The sequence below is a fragment of the Procambarus clarkii genome, chromosome 6 (genome assembly GCF_040958095.1).
Source record: "Procambarus clarkii isolate CNS0578487 chromosome 6, FALCON_Pclarkii_2.0, whole genome shotgun sequence".
In the NCBI taxonomy this organism is placed as follows: domain Eukaryota; kingdom Metazoa; phylum Arthropoda; class Malacostraca; order Decapoda; family Cambaridae; genus Procambarus; species Procambarus clarkii.
In genome coordinates, this window is record NC_091155.1 from 19,105,158 (window position 1) to 19,125,607 (window position 20,450).

The window sequence follows — 20,450 nt, forward strand, 5'->3', positions numbered from 1 at the left end:
ATTCTGGTAATATTCACAATAGTAGTGATAGTCCTTATCTAATATTGAATCAAAATATATATTAAGAAGTTATCGAAGAAAAAAATCGTAGGAATTAAAGAACCCATCTGCGACTTTAAAAACAAAATTCTGTTTAATTTATTAAAAAAATATATATTTATATATATTCTCACAAGAATAATCTCAAAAACACGTGATGCGGTTATGCGTAAGGATCCTATTGGAAAATGAAACGAAAATTCCGAACGTTTTCATATTTCACCACATTATCAAGAATACAGAAATTCCTTGATTATGTAGTGAAACCCGAAACTTTCGGAATTTTCAATTATTATTCCCAGTGGATACACAACAATATATATATATATATATATATATATATATATATATATATATATATATATATATATATATATGTATATATATATATATATATATATATATATATATATATATATATATATATATATATATATATATATATATATATATATATATATATATAATGAACAAATCCACAAGGATTTGTGGATTTGTTTAATTTTATTAAAATAAAATGTTAACTTGATATAAGTAAAGCTAATAACGTTTTCATATTTATTCTTTATAACAAATATCTAACATAAGTTGTTAGATAAAGAAACTAAAAACTCCCATCACCATTATAATCGTTTACCCGTTTCCCATTTTAATGTGAAAGACATGAGTCCGGAGACGACGACAAAGATTGAAAGAGCTAAGTAAAGATTGAGATAGATTAATACAGAGCCCATTAAAGCTCTGTATTACTGTCAATACAGAGTTACTGGCACTACGCGAACGGGGTCAGCTTAGTAAAAACAGTGAGAGCTTACTCACTGTTTTTTTTTCAGGTATAAACTGGATAAGTTTAGATTTCAGAATGACCTGGGTAAATACTGGTTCGGTAACAGGGTTGTTGATTTGTAGAACCAGTTGCCACGTGAGAAACAGTGAGTAAAGATATGATATCAGTATAGAGAGTTCAGTATATATGAAGAGATTTTAGTAATAGTAGAAAAAACTATATATAGAAAATTCAGTGGAGAGAGAGAGAGCTCTCAGTAAACGTACAGACAGCGAAGCAGATTAGTAAAGATAGAGAAATAGCAATATTAGTAGAAAGAGATCACACAAGACACAACGCTCAGTAAAGTTTGAAACAAGTCAGTAAAGATCGATAGAGTTCAATAAAGATTTCACATTTTGTAAAGAGCTCAGTATACGTCAAAAGAGATGAGTAAAGGCAGAAATTTTAGTGAAGAATGAGATAATTTAGTATATTCAGAACACAGTAAAGTTATAAAAAGATTTAAACTAACACTAACGCTCGTCCACTCGAATTTTCATACACACTATACGACCTAGATGAACCACTAACATCATACTCCAGCATCATCATTCAACGAAATTATAATAATAACAAAATATAAAATATAAAATATACAATACTCAAACTTGTAATAATAATACTAATTTGTCTATCTGAGGAGAAGGTAAAATCTAAGATATATTGGAGCGTTTTATATCAAACTTTTTAACTTGATCTAAACAGGAGAATCAACTATCACATACGAGTTTTCTGTCCCATGAAGAGTATACTTAATGAATGATTTAAAACATCCTAATTTATAGAACTGGTTATGACAGCAAAATAGAACATGCGATCACTTCAAAAGCTCAAATATCTCGTCAACATCTCGTTAAACTAGAAGCTAAAACGATTGATGTGGGCTTCTTGGGACAGGTCTGGTGTGATATCAACCCCCAGATCTTTCTCTCGTCCTAACTCTTGAAGGATTTCCTCTCCCATTAAATGGTGTTCACTAAATCTCCAATAATATGACTAACGCCACAGTAGAGTTACCTACAAACAGTTGATGTAACATCTGCGTTGTTTCAACAAACATCAGAGACAAGTTCAACATTGTTTAAACAAGTAATAGAGACAAGATCAACATTACTTAAACAAACAGTACAGAAAAGATAAACATTACTACTTATATCTTAAGTGCATCTTCTGTTTTAATGCTATACATTCTAAGCCTTATCAAACCTAAGCCAGTTCAAGAAAAGTAATAATAACAAAATATTTCCTAAATATAGTAAAATATAAAAGTTATGTCATTTAAATAATTACATACCTGCTGATATGCGAGAGTATGCAAATGAGCTGCGTGATTTGGATTCTCGTACCTGTGTAATGGAATTTTACACCTATTACAAAATTCAAATTTTTCAGATGGAGAGAGAGAGAAAAGGAATAGGAGCCTTAAGTTACTGAATTCACCACAAGGGTGAATTGGAAAAATGGATTCTTAATCAAGTCCAATGGTGGACTTGCTTAAGAAAGGATAGTGGCATTTAAAAAGTCCATAGCTATATGGTGGATGTGATTAAGGATGAATCGGTTACAAAGTCCAAGGCTTTATGACGGATATTAATTAATTTATTGATCTATTAAATTTTGTATTTATTTATATACAAGAAAATACATTGGGGGTTAAGAGAGTACATAGAAATGATGTTGATTTTACATTCTTGTAAAGCCACTAGCACGCATAGCGTTTCGAGCAAAATTTGACATTTACATTTGACATGTAAAGTCATGAATTGAGCTTATTTCCTGCTAAGTTTTTGTGGGGTAAGAATTTAATCGAAATAAATGTGTTTATTAATAAGTAAAGTTTGTTTTGTTTGTTATATATATATAAGTTCCTTGAACGCGTTCAGAAAAATATATTTCATAAAAAAAAAAAATGTAATGCTTTCAGTGACTGGCTCCACTTCGGTGAAATGGAATTATCCTGGGAAAGCGCTTAGCTATTTCGACTATATAGCACTTGGAAGGAGTCAGGATACGGATTTGGGATGAGACGGGGGGAAGGAATGGTACCCAACCTCATGGACGATCGGCAATTGAACGCCGACCTGCATGAAGCGAGACCGTTGCTCTACCGTCCAGTCCAAGCTCCACTTTAGTGAGAGTGCCAGCTGAAACTGGCATTAAGGAGCAGTCTGGATCGATTCAGATTCCCAATAAAGGCTGAATTAGGATATATATATATTGATCAAAATTTAAGGCGGAATGATCACTTACAATGAACAACGGCTTGGACTTGCAGGTGCCAGATGTAAGCCAGTTGTTCTCCAAGAACGTGGTCACTGGCACCACAACATCGAGAACACATCCACCACAACATCGAGAACACATCCACGACAACATCGAGAACATATCCACCATAACATCGAGAACACATCCACCACAACATCGAGAACACATCCACCGCAACATCGAGAACACATCCACCGCAACATCGAGAACACATCCACCACAACATCGAGAACACATCCACCACAATATCGAGAACACATCCACCACAACATCGAGAATACATCCATCGCAACATCGAGAACACATCCACCGCAACATCGAGAACACATCCACCACAACATCGAGAACACATCCACCACAATATCGAGAACACATCCACCACAACATCGAGAACACATCCACCGCAACATCGAGAACACATCCACCACAACATCGAGAACACATCCACCACAACATCGAGAACACATCCACCACAATATCGAGAACACATCCACCACAACATCGAGAACACATCCACCGCAACATCGAGAACACATCCACCACTAAATCGAGAACACATCCACCACAACATCGAGAACACATCCATCACAACATCGAGAACACATCCACCACAACATCGAGAACACATCCACCACAACATCGAGAACACATCCACCACAACATCGAGAACACATCCACCACAATATCGATAACACATCCACCGCAACATCGAGAACACATCCATCACAACATCGAGAACACATCCACCACAACATCGAGAACACATCCACCACAACATCGAGAACACATCCACCACAACATCGAGAACACATCCACCACAACATCGAGAACACATCCACCACAACATCGAGAACACATCCACCACAATATCGATAACACATCCACCGCAACATCGAGAACACATCCACCACAACATCGAGAACACATCCACCACAACATCGAGAACACATCCACCACAACATCGAGAACACATCCACCACAACACCAAGAACACATCCACCACTAAAACGAGAACACATCCACCACTAAAACGAGAACACTATCACCAGAACAAATACAGCATTCCTCCTATCTTCTTGTAAGTTAATATTAACTCCACTCAAACAGAAAGTATTACGCCGAGAGGAACAGGGCCTTGAGGCACAACGGGACCGTAGGGCTTATCCAGCTGACGGTGTGTGTCTGGGGGAGGGGGGGGGGGGGGTGACTCTTAGTCTATCACCTATCCTTTGACGAAACTGAGTCTTTATTTCGATGTGCTAATTTTAGCTCTATTATCATGCATTACTTCTCCCTTTCCCCTTAACCTCTCTTTCCTCTCACCTCTCTTGCCTTATTTACCCTCCCACACCCATTCCTGCTCTACGGGATCACCATAGCCCGTGCTACATGGACATTTCGTTCTGAGTAGCTAAATCTAAAACAACAACAACCACTCTTACGGGCTATTCAGGCCCGTGCAACCTCCTGGGTAGCTTACTCTTAATTAATCACTCCTGCTGTCTCACGACTTAACAAGGGGTCCAAGATGGGCCAAGACGTCGCCACTTTCATATCACATGTGTTGAGTGGAATATTTTTCACTATTATTTCAAAGCAACTTTCCCTAATTTGGTTAAATTCCTGTTTTAGCGCCGTGTGTACAGGCATTACTGTGACTGGATCGTCTGTCACCTTATAACATTTGTATTCAACAATTAATCTGTTAATACTCCGGAAATTAGATATTAGACAGCGTATTGATGATGCTTTATCATGTTAATTTGTATTCAAGCTTAATGTGTTACAGTGCCTGAAGACAGAGAGAGACGGGGTGGAATGGGGTAGAAAGATTAACTCTTAATCACTACACAACTGGACACGTTTTTGATTTCCTATCCTAAGCTTTTTTGAAGAGTTCAGATCCTTAAACCCAGTGAGTTCTCCAAAATTATCCCTAAACTCAGCGCGTCTTTAATTTAATTCCCTAAACAAAGCGAATATTCTCAAACTGATCCACACACACCACGAAAGTCTTCAAACTGATCCATACACACCACGAAAGTTCTCAAACTGTTCCATACACACCACGAAAGTCCTCAAACTGATCCATACACACCACGAAAATCCTCAAACTGATCTATACACACCACGAAAGTCCTCAAACTGATCCATACACACCACGAAAGTCTTCAAACTGATCCATACACACCACGAAAGTTCTCAAACTGATCCATACACACCACGAAAGTCCTCAAACTGATCCATACACACCACGAAAATCCTCAAACTGATCCATACACACCACGAAAATCCTCAAACTGACCTATACACACCACGAAAATCCTCAAACTGATCCATAGATTCCAGATACCACTTTCCTCTTTTAAAATCACAGCCAAGAGGTCTGACCTCAAGTAAAATGTTCTCAGTGATAAATTTACCTCAAAGACCACAAAGGTTTTCCTCTTTTTTTATCAATTTCTCCTCCCCCTTTTTATCAGAGCGTCTCATCTTACAGTCTTTATCATGCATTTCTCTTCTCGCCCTCTTCCACGTCCAGCGTTCTCACATTATCTGTGTTGGTTCATCCACCCATGTAATATTTTATCTTGATTTGATCTTGCAGTGGTGAACAGCGGAGAGGTTTGTGAGGTGAGGGTGTTTGTGTGGGTCGTGGTTCGAGCTGTTGCTGTACATTTCAGGCTGGTGTGTGCATTCTCTCTCTCTCTCTCTCTCTCTCTCTCTCTCTCTCTCTCGCTCTCTCTCTCTCTCTCTCTCTCTCTCTCTCTCTCTCTCTCTCTCTCTCTCTCTCTCTCTCTCTCTCTCTCTCATTTTAATTAGTTCTTCTATCTAATTTCATGACATCTATATTTGCGTCTATCTCACTAATACTGCGCTCATCTCTCACTCTTTCCCCAGCATTCCTTCTCACCCCTCCTTCCCTACCTCCTCCATTCCACTTTCCCTCCCTTTGTCCCCTCCCTTCCTCACCGTTCCGGCAGCAATGCATGCGTGTACCAAGCAGAGGCGGCGAGCAATGATCCCCCCTCCCTCAGAGAGGTCACTCCTGAAGGAAGAAGACCTTTTCAGATCATGCCGCCCTTTTAATCTGGAGGCATTGTGTTGATGCCCATTCTTCTCCTTCTTCTCACCCCCTTTAACCATCCTCTCTCCCTATTCTGTCTACTTCCATTTTCATCACGGCTTCCCATCATATCCGTTTTCATCACCTGGGCGTGCTCCTCAGGGCACGTTACATTTCAGTTGATTTCGTGTGTCTCATTTAGCATAGATTTTTGTTTTTAAGAGCGTCTGGAGGTGGGGAATTGAACGAAGGTAAGAGCACCCATTCGCTCACCTTACCGAAGGGTCTCGTAACAGCGACTTTTATTATACATTGTGTTTATTTCTCTCTCGCTCTCTACCAGGATTCATTGTGTTTTTCTCCCTCTCCTCTTTATCCCTTCCTCCTCTATCTATCAGATCTCATCAGGGGTGGTAGTACGCACGAGGAAACCACAATAATAGGAGGAGGAATTGGTGGAGAAGAGAAGTATGGGTTGGGAAGCTCTCTTCTCACGAAGGTTTGCCAGCTCCTCTACTTCACTATTTTCTAAGGTAACTATTCCCTTCTCTATTTAACATTTTCTTCATTCAATGCAACTGCAAATATATCTATTTCTATATTGTATCTTCTTCATGCAAGGTAACAATGTATGTTCAGTTTTATAGAGCATTTGCTGCCTAAAATGAAACTATTGGTATATATTCATTCATTTCTGTATTGCATTCATTCTCAATTGTAACTATAAATAATAAATAAATAATTTTTTTTATTCAGGTAAGGTACATATATACAAGGTAAGATACAAAAGTTGATGGATTATAGATAGAGCTAGTACATACAATGCCTAAAGCCACTATTACGCAAAGCGTTTCGGGCAGAATGTGTATATATATGTATTCGTTGTATATAGCATCTATGTTGATGTATGAATCAACATAATAGATTACTTCTACATTGTAGCATAATCGTGTTAAGATTCTAACCATTTATTCCAGTCAAATTTCGTGGTGAACATAATTCAGCTATCACATCCAGATCTGATCAAAATTACTGAATTTGTATTTAAATTAACTCTTGCTGAAGTATATATTTCAAAATGCTAAACAATGGTTTTTCAAAATAATTTAAAAAGGCCACATTAGAGCACCATGTCGAGTTGAAATACCCTATTACAACTATATAGTATTTTTGTCATGGAATTTATCAATTGATAATATTCAGAAATTTTACATTTCTGGTATATGTGGTATTCTCACTCCTGCTTAAAACACATTTATATATTTTTTTTACAGATAGGTATGTCTTCATACTTGTGAAATTTTTTTAATGAACTCTTATGTATTTCAGTCTAGATAATTCTAATAGGTTGTTACCGAATCCAGAATATGAGTTTCGTCGTGAAATCTATTTTGCGATTGGATTTTTAGGAAGTAAATTTGGGGAAAATTGGAATGAACACAATTTATGTAGATGCAAAAATTAGTTTTAAAAAGCCCCAAAAAGCCCCCCCCAAAAGATTTTTTGGCCCTTTAAAGAGCAAATATCTGTAATAGAAATCTTTATTCTTATACATATATACAGCATGATTTTTTTTTAAATCATGGAATCATATGGTTATTCATAAGTGTATATTCACCAATACCCTTTTTTCAAAATAAATTTGGTTCGGAATTTAGGAACACCTAAAGGTGTTACAGTCACCTAAACACCTAAAGTTTAAGGAGTCTTTAATCTGAGGCTATTATGCCATTATTGTTCCTTGCACCACACAAGCCTAAAAGGCTTAGCTTTAAAGGTAACTCAACCTGAGTTATTTATTTAGCGTGATGAAAGTAACATTTAAATAATGAGTTTACAATGATATATGTATATGCATTTATACAATAATAAAACTTAGTTGGGATGAATAAGCCCTATCAAAATATCACTAGATGTTGAAGACAGCCATCTGATTGACAGTCACCTGATTATCTGTGAAATATATATACACCGATTGGCAATGAACCAACAAAGAATTACTTTGATGAGCCAGGATTCTGATTATCAACTTGGTACCTGTTGAGACAATCAAATCAGGTACCTTATTGAGACACTAAGGTACCTGATTTTCAGCCAGGTACCTTATTAGGAGCCAAGTACCCGAGTATCAACCCAGTACCCACTTTATACTTAAGCAAGCTGCTGCTACCGACTCCCTTCTAAGTGGTGTTACGCCTATCAAGCACTGGAGTGAGAAAATCCACTAGGTCAGTGAGGTGGGCTCGAACCTGCAGTCAAGACAATGCCAAGCCGCATACTCTACCACTACACCACCGCTGCGTGTAGTGGTAGTGTCATTAAGATCATAGAAGTCCTTGCTGACCAATCAGCAGGAATACTTTATTATATATATATATTATATATATATATATATATATATATATATATATATATATATATATATATATATATATATATATATATATATATATATATATAATACCAGGTCTAAAGTAAACTTTCTGTGTATTTACACAGGGAAGCGGGTGTACACCTCTCTGTGTACATCGGCCTGTTCAGCTGATTATTAATTTATTAATTACCGCAAATTATCAAAGAAATAAATATATTAAACAATACTTTCTTGCGTTCATGGACTTTAATTTTTTTTTGACTGACGTCATTTATAATGATCATAATCTACACTTATTTTTTTATATATAGGAAAAGGATATGTATGGTCAACTAATTTTCGATTGTCTTAGGCAACAATTCAGAACCAATCATAGGAGTCATTCAGGTGTTCAAACACGTCGGTTGCTTGAACTTGACTACGTCACCAAACGCATCCACGGTTGCTTTAGCTTGACTGCGTCACTAGACGCATCTTCGGCTGCGTCAGCTTGACTGCGCCTCCAGACGTATCTTTTGTTCAGATGAACAACGAGACACAAATACTCAAAAAACAACATTACCGACTCTTTCCTTCTCTAGCGAGCTGCCCGTTAGGACAAAAAAAGTTAAACAAATTGCCTTAACCCAACCGTTCTGGGCCTCTTCTAACAACGCAAAAACAGCATCCTGAAAAAAATTCTGCCGAATAGATATGTAAACCCCCCGCCCCCCTCCCTCCCCCCAACCCCCCCTCACATTCCCCCCCTTACGCCCCTGTGTTTATTTAGCAACCAAAGCTTCATATAAAGCGGCTGACAAGCCTAAACTTCCGTTGTTGTTAGCTGAAACCTGTTCGCGGTTCAGCCAAACAAGATCAAAGAACAGTAATATATTGTTTGTGGGAGCGACAAGTTGACTCGTTAATTAACCTTAATTTCTATATTATTCGAAGCTATTCAATTATGTGGAGAGTTATTAATTAATTGGTACATGGTACGTGTACTTACTTGATGTGTAATTTTAAATAATTTCCACGTTGGATGCAAATAATTAATAATTTGAAATCGTTGGATAATCTAATTATTATGTCAATAGCTAAGTGGGATTTTTGTTTATCGAATCATTGGATTATTTAAAACACAGAACTATTCATTTATTATTGCTTCTACGTTATTTAGCAGTTATTTTAACTGTTAACTAAATGTCATTCACAAAAATGTAAGTGTGATTTAGACTGCTGTACACGTGTATATTACTTTAGCAACTGTTAGCTAAATTACTTTATTACTTATTTTACGTTATATTACTTTTGCAACAATGCAAAGAAAGCAAAAAGTAGTGTTGCTTTAGGTTCTTTTCTAAGAGCATTCCAAATCTGTAGCCTTCAGTGGTTAATATATTGAAATCAGCGAAAAAATACACTCAGCTCAATAAAGCAGGATATCCTGATTGAGTTCTTGGTGAAGTTTTAAAAGTTGCTAAAGCTAATTTCTACCAGATTGACTCCATTAGGCAGAGGAGATCGCTTTCAAGAACAACTTGGTGGTCGTTCCTTGTAGTTCAAACAGAGCATGCAGGAAAGAATTTAAACAAAATAGGACAAAAAAAATTGATTTTAAGTTACCGAATTAAAGTTGGTAAGAAATTAGTAAACGTTTAAAAGAAAAAAGGATAAAACTGAGGGCATCGGAGTCCAAGATGGGTTGCAATGATTTTAATAAAGTTTATTAAAGCCAAGCAGGCAGAGAGAGAGAGCTATAAACGCATGTACCCGAACACAAGAGATCTGTCAGATATGGCTAACTAAGATCAACATTAACCAAGCACGTAAGTGAAACCGATCACAAAATAATGTGGATAAATCTTGTATAAATTTATCCCCCAACACTGTGGCTTAAAAAAAATCTTCTTTTAATAAATAATAATTTAAAATTTAATACCTGCTCCGGGGTAGTGATTACAAGATTTAGTGAGAGATTATGTAACAAGGTTGTTACATAATGCTTACTCTTCTTCCCCCGGACACGTGACTTGATAATAACAGCAGTAGCTGCTTATTTGTTATCACTTACGGGCTCACTATAGCCCGTGCTACATGGACATTTCATTCTAAGTAGGTAATTCTAAAATAACAACAATAACGATATTGTCGCTCACTGCTGAAGAAGGTCCCTGTTTGCGACCGAAATTTTCAGCCTATGTTTCTTGTATTTTCTAAATAGTGGGCTATTATTCTACTGTTTAGTCCGCTATTGCACTTTTTTTCTCATTGCATATGTGTGTGTGTGTGTGTGTGTGTGTGTGTGTGTGTGTGTGTGTGTGTGTGTGTATACATATCCATTCAAGTTGATAACAACATATTGTTTGATTTATATTGCACTAAAGACGAATTCAGGCCTGTAGCCACTGGGTCCAGTATCTACTTTGATTTACGAATTCCTTCACCCAAGAATAAATATAAAGCTTATCGGGTTTACAGCCCCATAAAAACCCAAGCTCGGCAAGGATGATAAAATCCCAACTCGGCTTCCCAGAGACAGGAAAATAACACGATAAAATTATTTCCATGTCTGATAAACACAAATTAATATATATATATTATATATATATATATATATATATATATATATATATATATATATATATATATATATATATATATATATATATATATATATTCATTCGCATATAGTCCTGGGGACCATTCAGGCTTGTTCGCATTTTCATATATATATATATATATATATATATATATATATATATATATATATATATATATATATATATATATATAAATATATATATATATATATATATATATATATATATATATATATATATATATATATATATATATATATATATATATATATATATATATTTGTCGTGTCTAATGGCCAGAACGTACTACTTGGTCTAGTATGCAAGGTTCTATTTGCCTAACAGGCAGAGGGATATTAATATTATTATATTATATTAAGAGTATGATTTACGAACTTAGGTATGTTAGGCTGGGTTGGGTTCGGATATTTTAGGTTAGGTTAGGATAGTTTAGTTTAGGTTAGGGTAGGCTTGGTTGGGTTGGGTTAGGTTTGGTCATATTTCAATGTTAGTTTTAACTTCAATTAAAAAAATGAAACAAAATCATTTGTAATATAATGGAAAGCTTTATCATTACATAAGAAAAAAATTAAAAAGTATATAATTTTGGAAAACTCGACTTATTACGCAGATCTGAGCTTGTTTACTAGACCAATTAGTGCGTTCTGCATATTATGTACAACATATTATATATGTAATTTTATTAACAGTGTACACATACAGCCTCTTTGACGCAAATGATCCCAAATTTTAATCTCAATGTTCTTTTTTGATAAATCACTGGGATCATAATGTGAAAAAAAATTAATGTGAAGTAAATGAAGAAATTGGGCAAGATAAGGCACTGTTACTTCATTTACTAATCTGAAGAGACAGGTTCATTAGAGAGAGAGAGTAGAGAGAGAGAGAGAGAGAGAACAGTTGGTGAGAAAAAAAGGCTGTTTTCTTCCGTGGAACAGAAGAAAATTCCTGATTACAGGAATCAGGAAAAGTCTCCTGATTACAAGATGAAATTAGTTTTCTGTTTTGTCTTCTGATGTTCCGATTATTCTTATTTAGGCAATACTTATTGGTATGAAGATGACTGAAACAGGGACAAGGGTAAATGGTGCTAATCAAATGATATGAACTCAGATTAACGTAGTCTTACATTTACACTGTCGAAACTCAGCACTTACTAACAACAACAAAGCTCTTGCACAGACTACGAAGCTCTTGCAGAGATTAGTGAAGATGAAGCACAAACTAACGAGGCTAAAGGATGAGGTTGCCAGAGAGATAACGAAACCCCAAAAAACAAAAACAAAGCAAAAAAAAAAGATTAGCCTGACGGGCAAACAATCAAAGCCGTTGCACACTACCGTAAGAACCACAATTAAAATGAAATATCTCACGAGATAAAAGAAAAATTCTTTCTAACCTTTATCAAATATTAGACTTGTTATGCACTTGCTAGAAAGCAATAACTCCTTCCTTAACTAGATTTTCCATATATGTTACCGAGGTCTTTGTCACGTCATTTCAAACGAAGCAAGGATCCTAAGGGTCAGTTTACTCACATGCTCAATGAATCACATTAACAATTCGAGAGCGTTCTAAGCTAATCTAAATTTCGAACACGTAATGCCCGCTCCCAACTGCAGTGTTCGATGACAGATTAGATAATGGTGAGATACATGTGTACTTTCTCGTAGAATTTGGGTTAGACGAAGACAGCACACAGTAATTATATAGAGAATCTCGAATATGAACGTATACTTGAGTTGCATATTGAGTTTACTCTGCAAGGGAGTCATCTGATCGAATAGTAATACAGATGGTTATCTTGAGGTTATCTTGAGATGATTTCGGGGCTTTAGTGTCCCCGCGGCCCGGTCCTCGACCAGGCCTCCACAACCAGGAAGCAGCCCGTGACAGCTGACTAACACCCAGGTACCTATTTTACTGCTAGATAGCAGGAGACATAGGGTGAAAGAAACTCTGCCCATTGTTTCTCGCCGGCGCCCGGGATCGAACCCGGGATCACAGGATCACAAGCCCAGCGTGCTGTCCGCTCGGCCGACCGGCTCCCAAGCACTCCCACCATGGTGCTTATGCCAGTGCAACAGTCCATTCTTGTACGTTCTATCTGTAGTTGCTATCAGCACTGTCATTTTTAAACGACGGCCTGTTTAAAACAATCGATAGATATAAAAAAAATGCTGAATTTCCCAAGGATATAATCATCATTTTAGCTTTTACGTAAAGATAAGATATCCTCAAACGAGTCCTTCTCTCAACAAAGAAAGATCACAAGAAGCTAGCAGGGCTATCTACACAAGATAAATGACTATTATGTATGACATGAAACTTACCCAAACAGCTCTATTGCAGATTTTAACCTGCAGCCGCGGTTCATATTGCCAAGAGGAAAGTGACTCAGAAAAATATATTGAAAAACACATTAAACAAAAATCTCATGAACTTTTTTTATGGAATATATTTCTTAAATGTTCTGATCTAGTATCTCTTGCATGTCTAAACAGGATGCAAACATGCACAGGCAGGTGTTCCTGCCTCTGATCAAGAAGGGTTCAAGGCGAAGATATTTACCATTTTCTAATTCGCCATTTATAACATTTTCGATTTGAAGAGATAAGACCAAATCTCCCCCCCCCCCTCTTTCCTTGGGATTTATGAACGATAAATGTTCGGCTCCTGTGATATTTCTGGCATTATTAGTTTCTTTATTATATTTATTATTCTTGTTATTATCATTATTGGTATTTACATCTTAGGAGGTAAGCAACTTTAAATTAGGAGAGCGTCGGTGCTTGCTGATACACCTGAGTAACTGGTCTAGCAACAGCTCTGCTCGTCCTAAGGGGCTCACACACGTAGGTAAAAAATGTACAAAAATTAACCCCAAGAGCTTCTGACTCTCGTAAAAGTTGAGCTACAAAGCTTGAAGTATGTAGCACAGCTTGATGGACGGTAAGACCCGGCGCCGCCTCCAACACCTCCAGGCGTGCATCTTAATTCACATAAATATACGTTCGTATATACATGTGTGTGTATGAAATCTTGAATGGTTGAAAACTACACACACACACACACACACACACACACACACACACACTGTGGTGGAGGCAGACTCCATACTCAGTTTAAAGTGTAGATATGATAGAGCCTTGTTGGCTCAGGACCCTGGTCACCAGTTGATTCACGGTTGAGAGGCGGGACCAAAGAGCCAGAGCTCAACCCCCGCAAGCACAAATAGGTGAATACAAATAGGTGAGTACACACACACACACACACACACACACACACACACACACACACACACACACACACTTCAATGTGTGGAAGTGATGTGGTGGAGGCTGACTCCATACACAGTGTCAAATGTAGATATGATATAGTCCAGTAGGCTCAGGAACCTGTACACAAGTTGATTGACAGTCGAGAGGCGGGACCAAAGAACCAAAGCTCAACCCCCGCAAGCGCAACCATATGAGTACAACTAGGTGAGCACACACACTGTTCTTAACTCACTCATCTGAGGCCGCTCCTAAGGCAGTTGTATCTAACAACTCAAAATAAGGCACCAGAGCACAAAACTCTTACAAAGTTTTAACTCTAACGAGGAGAATATAATGATTTCGTATATTTTTTTGGGGGGGCACGAAGATTCATTTAGGTAATTATGATGATCCTAATCGCTGTATGCTCCAAAGAAACCTCAAAATTTCATCATAATTACCTAAATGAATCTTCGTGCCCCCCCAAAAAAATATACGAAATCATGATATTCTCCTCGTTAGAGTTAAAACTTTGTAAGAGTTTGAGCCCATTGGCAACCGTGGCTTGAGAAGCGTATAATCAATACAAATTACAGCTAAGAATCTTTTCAAAACACATTGGTGGCCCCCCTGTTACCTGCACTAATGCGTAGAGGTTTGATATACGCTTTTAATAGACGCGAGGTTTGACCATCCTGGCAAAAAAATTCCCCTTTCCCTGAGGCCTTTGACGGCGGTAATTTTGAGGCATTTGAAGTGCCACTTGGAGACCCTACCATCCCCTGATGTGCTGAAAGGGGTAAAAGGTTGTGATTCTTCAACTACCAGCGGAGCTTGTTGAAGTGTTTGGTACAGTTAGGAGAAAACCGATCATCTGAGGGGATTCACCATCGGTTAAAATGAACCTTTTCTGAAGAGCAAGGATAAGCCCCCTTAGTTAACCGGGAACCTGGCTAAGTGAGAGAAGGGTAGTTCACAAGGTGGGAGCAAGCGAACTACACTAGATGGTAGAAAGGGAACTTGGCTTGGTGGGAGAATGGGAACTTGATTAGGTAAGAATGAGAACTTGACTAAGTGAGAGAGAGGGAAAACTGGACTAAGTGAAAGGAAGGAAACGACTAGACGAGAGATACGGAACTTGACTATGTATAACAGGGAGAATATAACTAGGACAGTCTAACAGTTTCTGCTAATATATCACGACTAGAACAAGTTGATAGACAGGACCAGCCCAAACAAGTGAACTTCCGCGTTGATATCACCACTAAACTCATCTACTCAACCAGATATCTACTCTGACATCGTGAACCATTTTATCCGCCCAATAACATTTTTTTTAGGATATCAATTTCGTGGTTGTGAGTCTCTAATTTACGAGGGAAGAAGGGGCTGTTGTAATGGAATGTAATGCCTTGTCAGGGCATTGATATCCTGTGGCTGTCATCACTCTTCTAAGGGCCCAAACGCTCTCACCTGCAATTACCTGTCAGTCATCAGGCGTCCTCACTAACTACCTGTCACTTGAACGGAGGCTAATTGATTTTCTGACAAAAATTCAATATATTTATCCTCTTTGATTACGTGGGTCGTGTCGAAAATTCTCCAAGGTAAGTGTGGAGTTAAAGAAGCAGTTGTTACACTAAGCACCGAACGCTGTGTCTTGACGTCTCGTAAAAAAAATGAACTGCCAATTGCGTGATGATTGGTTAAACATTGAACTCCCAAATGCTTTATGATTGGTTAAACACTGAACTCCCAATTGTATTATGATTGGTTAAACATTGAACTACCAATTGCATGATGATTGGTTAAACATCGAACTCCCAATTGCGTGATGATTCATTAAACACAGAAATACCAATAGCGTGATGATTTCTCGTTAAACTACCAACTCCCAATAACGAGACGGCTCGTTAGATACCGAACTCCCAATAGTGATTAGTCGTTAAACGCTGAACACCTGATATATCGTAACGTGAACAAAATCTCTGAATTCTCAAAAGATTCTTTGTCTCACAGATAAAAAAAAAAAAAACGAGACTACCTGACAAAAAAAAAAAAAAAGAAAAAAACAGAGGATCTCTCCGAGTCCGTCTTCTCAATTAATAGGTCGCGTTATTTACGTTATGAAAACAAACAGAAATGCAACCAATTGTGACAAGTAACGGCTCACAAATATCTCCGTTTTCTATGGATCAGATGCAATAGGTTAGATAGGTTGCTTGGGTTTGTGCGTTTATGGTTAAGGAGGTTGGATTTCTTACGGAGTGGCAAATCATGAGAAGCTCCCTCCTTCGAGCTGCCTTTCTCAAACTGACACTTCGACAGATCACCATACTTATTACTACGTCTGCAACCTGTGCAACTCTGAGGTCATTATGCAACAGACGAGTCATGATGAATTGAGCAATTTGTATCTGTGATGCTCTCCTGTGCAAGGGTTATGGCATGCGATCCTCTGATCCACTACAGGATTGGAAGCAATGATCCACGTCAGAATGGGTTTCTGGTCTGGAAAAACGATTGATGGGGTTTCTAGTCTGAAAGGCGATTGAAGAGGTCCCTAGTTTGGAGAGGTGATTGAAGAGCTTCCTGGTCTGGAAAGGCGATTAAAAGGGTTCCTAGTCAACTGAAGGACCTCCAAGTCTGTAAGAACATTTGCACTACAGTAAAGTATGATATTTGACTGCAAACTCAAGCAAGCTCTAAATTAAGGCTTAAACTCCGATAAAAATATGAATTTGACAGCATTTTTTTTAAAGGTTCTTAAAACGACGTGTGAAATATCATCGTTCACACAATACAGTGTGTTGACAGGCCTCATTTGTATTGCTGTAACCGAGTTCTTTATTGACTGAAAGAATAATCACATAGACGATGAGTCACTATAACGTGGATGAAGATATGGTGACTAAACAACTCGTCTGAAGATGGAGAAACGATGACGTTTGATAATGGTGCAAGACGGACCGAAACGTCGTCATTTCACCATCTTATGTTGTGTGGTTTGGTCATCACAATCACATATTCATCGATTATGCAACATTCACACAAACGGAATAACTTTCAGGCCATGAAATACATGCCTAGAATATGAACTATTTGCAGAATAAAATATATATTACCCGACTCTTTCCATTATTATAATAAGAAATGTATGTCCATTTCACAAGGGATTATATATGTTCATTTTGCACTTCGAATGTAACTTGACGGTTATTTTGATAACAGGTTATCATGTGGTTATCTTATGGAGGTTCTTGGGGGTGGTGAGGTTCACTGCCTGATTAGAAAGTATTAATCAGACAATGTAATCTACTTACAAGAGCTCAGCCTTCTAAACTAGAATCCCACTAAATCCTTAAACAAAATTAAGACTGAATGAAATGCAATCTTTAAACCACGACAAAATATCGAACAAAATGCATTACAGTCTTTTACAGTAAACTTTACATCTCCATTATTGGTTAAGACTTTTCACTATTTTTAATTTTAAGTAAGTGAAACATTTCATAGCTTGATTGTAATGTATTTGGAATTAAATTTATCTCGAGGATTATACTTTATTCAAAATATTATGTAGAAACCAGAATGAGATTGGCTTCATTAAAGTGTGTATTTGGAGCGTTAAGATTTGTTGTTCCATTGTCTGCACGACAGAAGCGAGGTGCTCAAGGGAGTGATAGTGAACGAGGAGTACGCAGGAGAATCTTATTGCACAGAGGCATCTAAGAGAACAAAGAAAGCAATTTCCAAACAATGGAATAATTACATCACAGCGACTTAACGAGCTGATAACCTCCTCCAACCCCATAACAATTACTTGCATCAAACTTCCGGTATCATTACCTCCTCCAATCGCCACGCTCAGTACTCGAATCCTCTAATTATCGCCGCCGATAAACTCCGTCCATGGCACATTAAAGCTTTTATTCAGCACCAGACCATTAAAATTTGCGTCAAGGTCGATCAACTTGCGACTTATTCAATTGTCTATGAAAGCAAAATTAAAGAAAGGGATATGATAGGAAAAAGCAACATGAAACGTACATTAGATAAACCAAATACCTTTATATGCATTGAATATTCTTTTGCGAGGCAATTGGTCCCTTGGCCAACTAGACGTGGGTCCTCCATATATATATATATATATATATATATATATATATATATATATATATATATATATATATATATATATATATATATATATATATATATATATATATATATGTCGTACCTAGTAGCCAGAATGCACTTCTTGGCCTACTATGCAAGGCCCGATTTGCCTAATAAGCCAAGTTTTCCTGAATTAATATATTTTCTCTAATTTTTTGCTTATGAAATAATAAAGCTACCCATTTCATTATGTATGAGGTCAATTTTTTTTTATTGGAGTTAAAATTAACGTAGATATATGACCGAACCTAACCAACCCTACCTAACCTAACCTAACCTATCTTTATAGGTTAGGTTAGGTTAGGTAGCCGAAAAAGTTAGGTTAGGTTAGGTTAGGTAGGTTAGGTAGTCGAAAAACAATTAATTCATGAAAACTTGGCTTATTAGGCAAATTGGGCCTTGCATAGTAGGCAGAGAAGTGCGTTCTGGTTACTAGGTACGACATATATATATATATATATATATATATATATATATATATATATATATATATATATATATATATATATATATATTATATATATATATATATATATATATATATATATATATATATATATATATATATATATATATATATATATATATATTGTGAAGAAAAACATATTTTCCACTACAAGATAGTTTACGCTTGATTTGGGGTGTCTATACGCAGTTATTTCGTACATAAATGAATATCTACTCTCATGGCTTCATGCGTATGTAGGAGCTTATGAAAGATTAACTGCAATAAAATGGATCCTGGTTCGAGACCAATACATTCCAGGTGAATGGAATTAACTGCAATTTTAACCTGAAACAAGTCCTATGATTTGTTCTTCCTGTTTTCGGAGATAGTGTTAAGGGTTAACATTACACCTACAGAGTTGCATGAATCTTGACACGGATTTTTGTTTACATTTACAAAGCAGTTCTACGAGCTCCGAATCACTACGAGTATGTTCATAAAAAAAAACCTTGGATAGTGAAGCTTCGAAGCTCGTCAACTTTTTAATAGATTTATTTTGATGAATGATATACAGGTTCCATAAGAGGAAGCATAAATGGGTGATAATTCCAGGTCTTGGTCTTAACATGATCGCATCTCGGTCTACTACCAATCTCGTCTTTACATGATACGATCTATTGCACGGTGTTTATTCCTGAATGCATTACAAGTTCGGTGGTCGGGGTCCGATTGGCTAAGCTCACACCGATGGCCAACTAAGGCTGGCTGGCCACCGTCTTAAAATTAACATAATTGCAGTCGTAAACGACTGTCTTCCCACACGGAGTAACCAGTTGTATTTTGATAATATTTACAAATATCACAAAACCCTATTTTTTTAAGCAGGTGAATATAGGAGAAGACGTATAACCTTTGATTAGCAGACTTGTACCTGTTTCTCCCCTTACAATATGCCTTAACTTGCAAATTTCCCCTAGAACACACCCCAACAATTACCGTTGAAGTAACAGGGGCGAATACTAAGGATCAGTGACTAGTTGGCCCTCCATTTGAGGGGGTTAAATCCAGCCTGAAAATGTTCGTAGGTTTGAGGTGGGCGGCTTAACCTTTTGTTTTACACCTGTATGCCCCAGAGCATCGCTTGAACATGCACCTTCATGCCCCAGAGTGGGTCTTGTATACACAGATACAAGCCCAAAAACTTTCCTGGTACACACACATATTCATGCTTCATGCAGGGCGTCCCTGGTAGATACACCTGCACGCCCCTGAGCGTGCAGGTGTATCTACCTCTGTTGAATATGCTCCTGCATACGCATGCAACACTCTTGTTTATTCATATACCGCGTTAATGAGATACTGCTCGGTACACGTACCGGCGACTGT

General features: G+C 37.2%; 1 protein-coding gene across 1 annotated transcript; it reads left to right on the top strand.

The window, feature by feature from the left end:
* The first annotated feature begins 3,119 nt into the window (after positions 1-3,119).
* On the top strand, positions 3,120-4,139 carry LOC123753890 (paxillin-B-like). Its single transcript, XM_045735842.2, has one exon. The coding sequence runs from the start codon at positions 3,120-3,122 to the stop codon at positions 4,137-4,139; it is 1,020 nt and encodes a 339-aa protein (XP_045591798.2).
* Positions 4,140-20,450: the final 16,311 nt, after the last annotated feature.

What these genes read in the sequence shown, in the direction of transcription:
- LOC123753890 (XM_045735842.2), top strand. Translation starts at nt 3,120, where the DNA reads ATGAACAACGGCTTGGACTTGCAGGTGCCAGATGTAAGCCAGTTGTTC.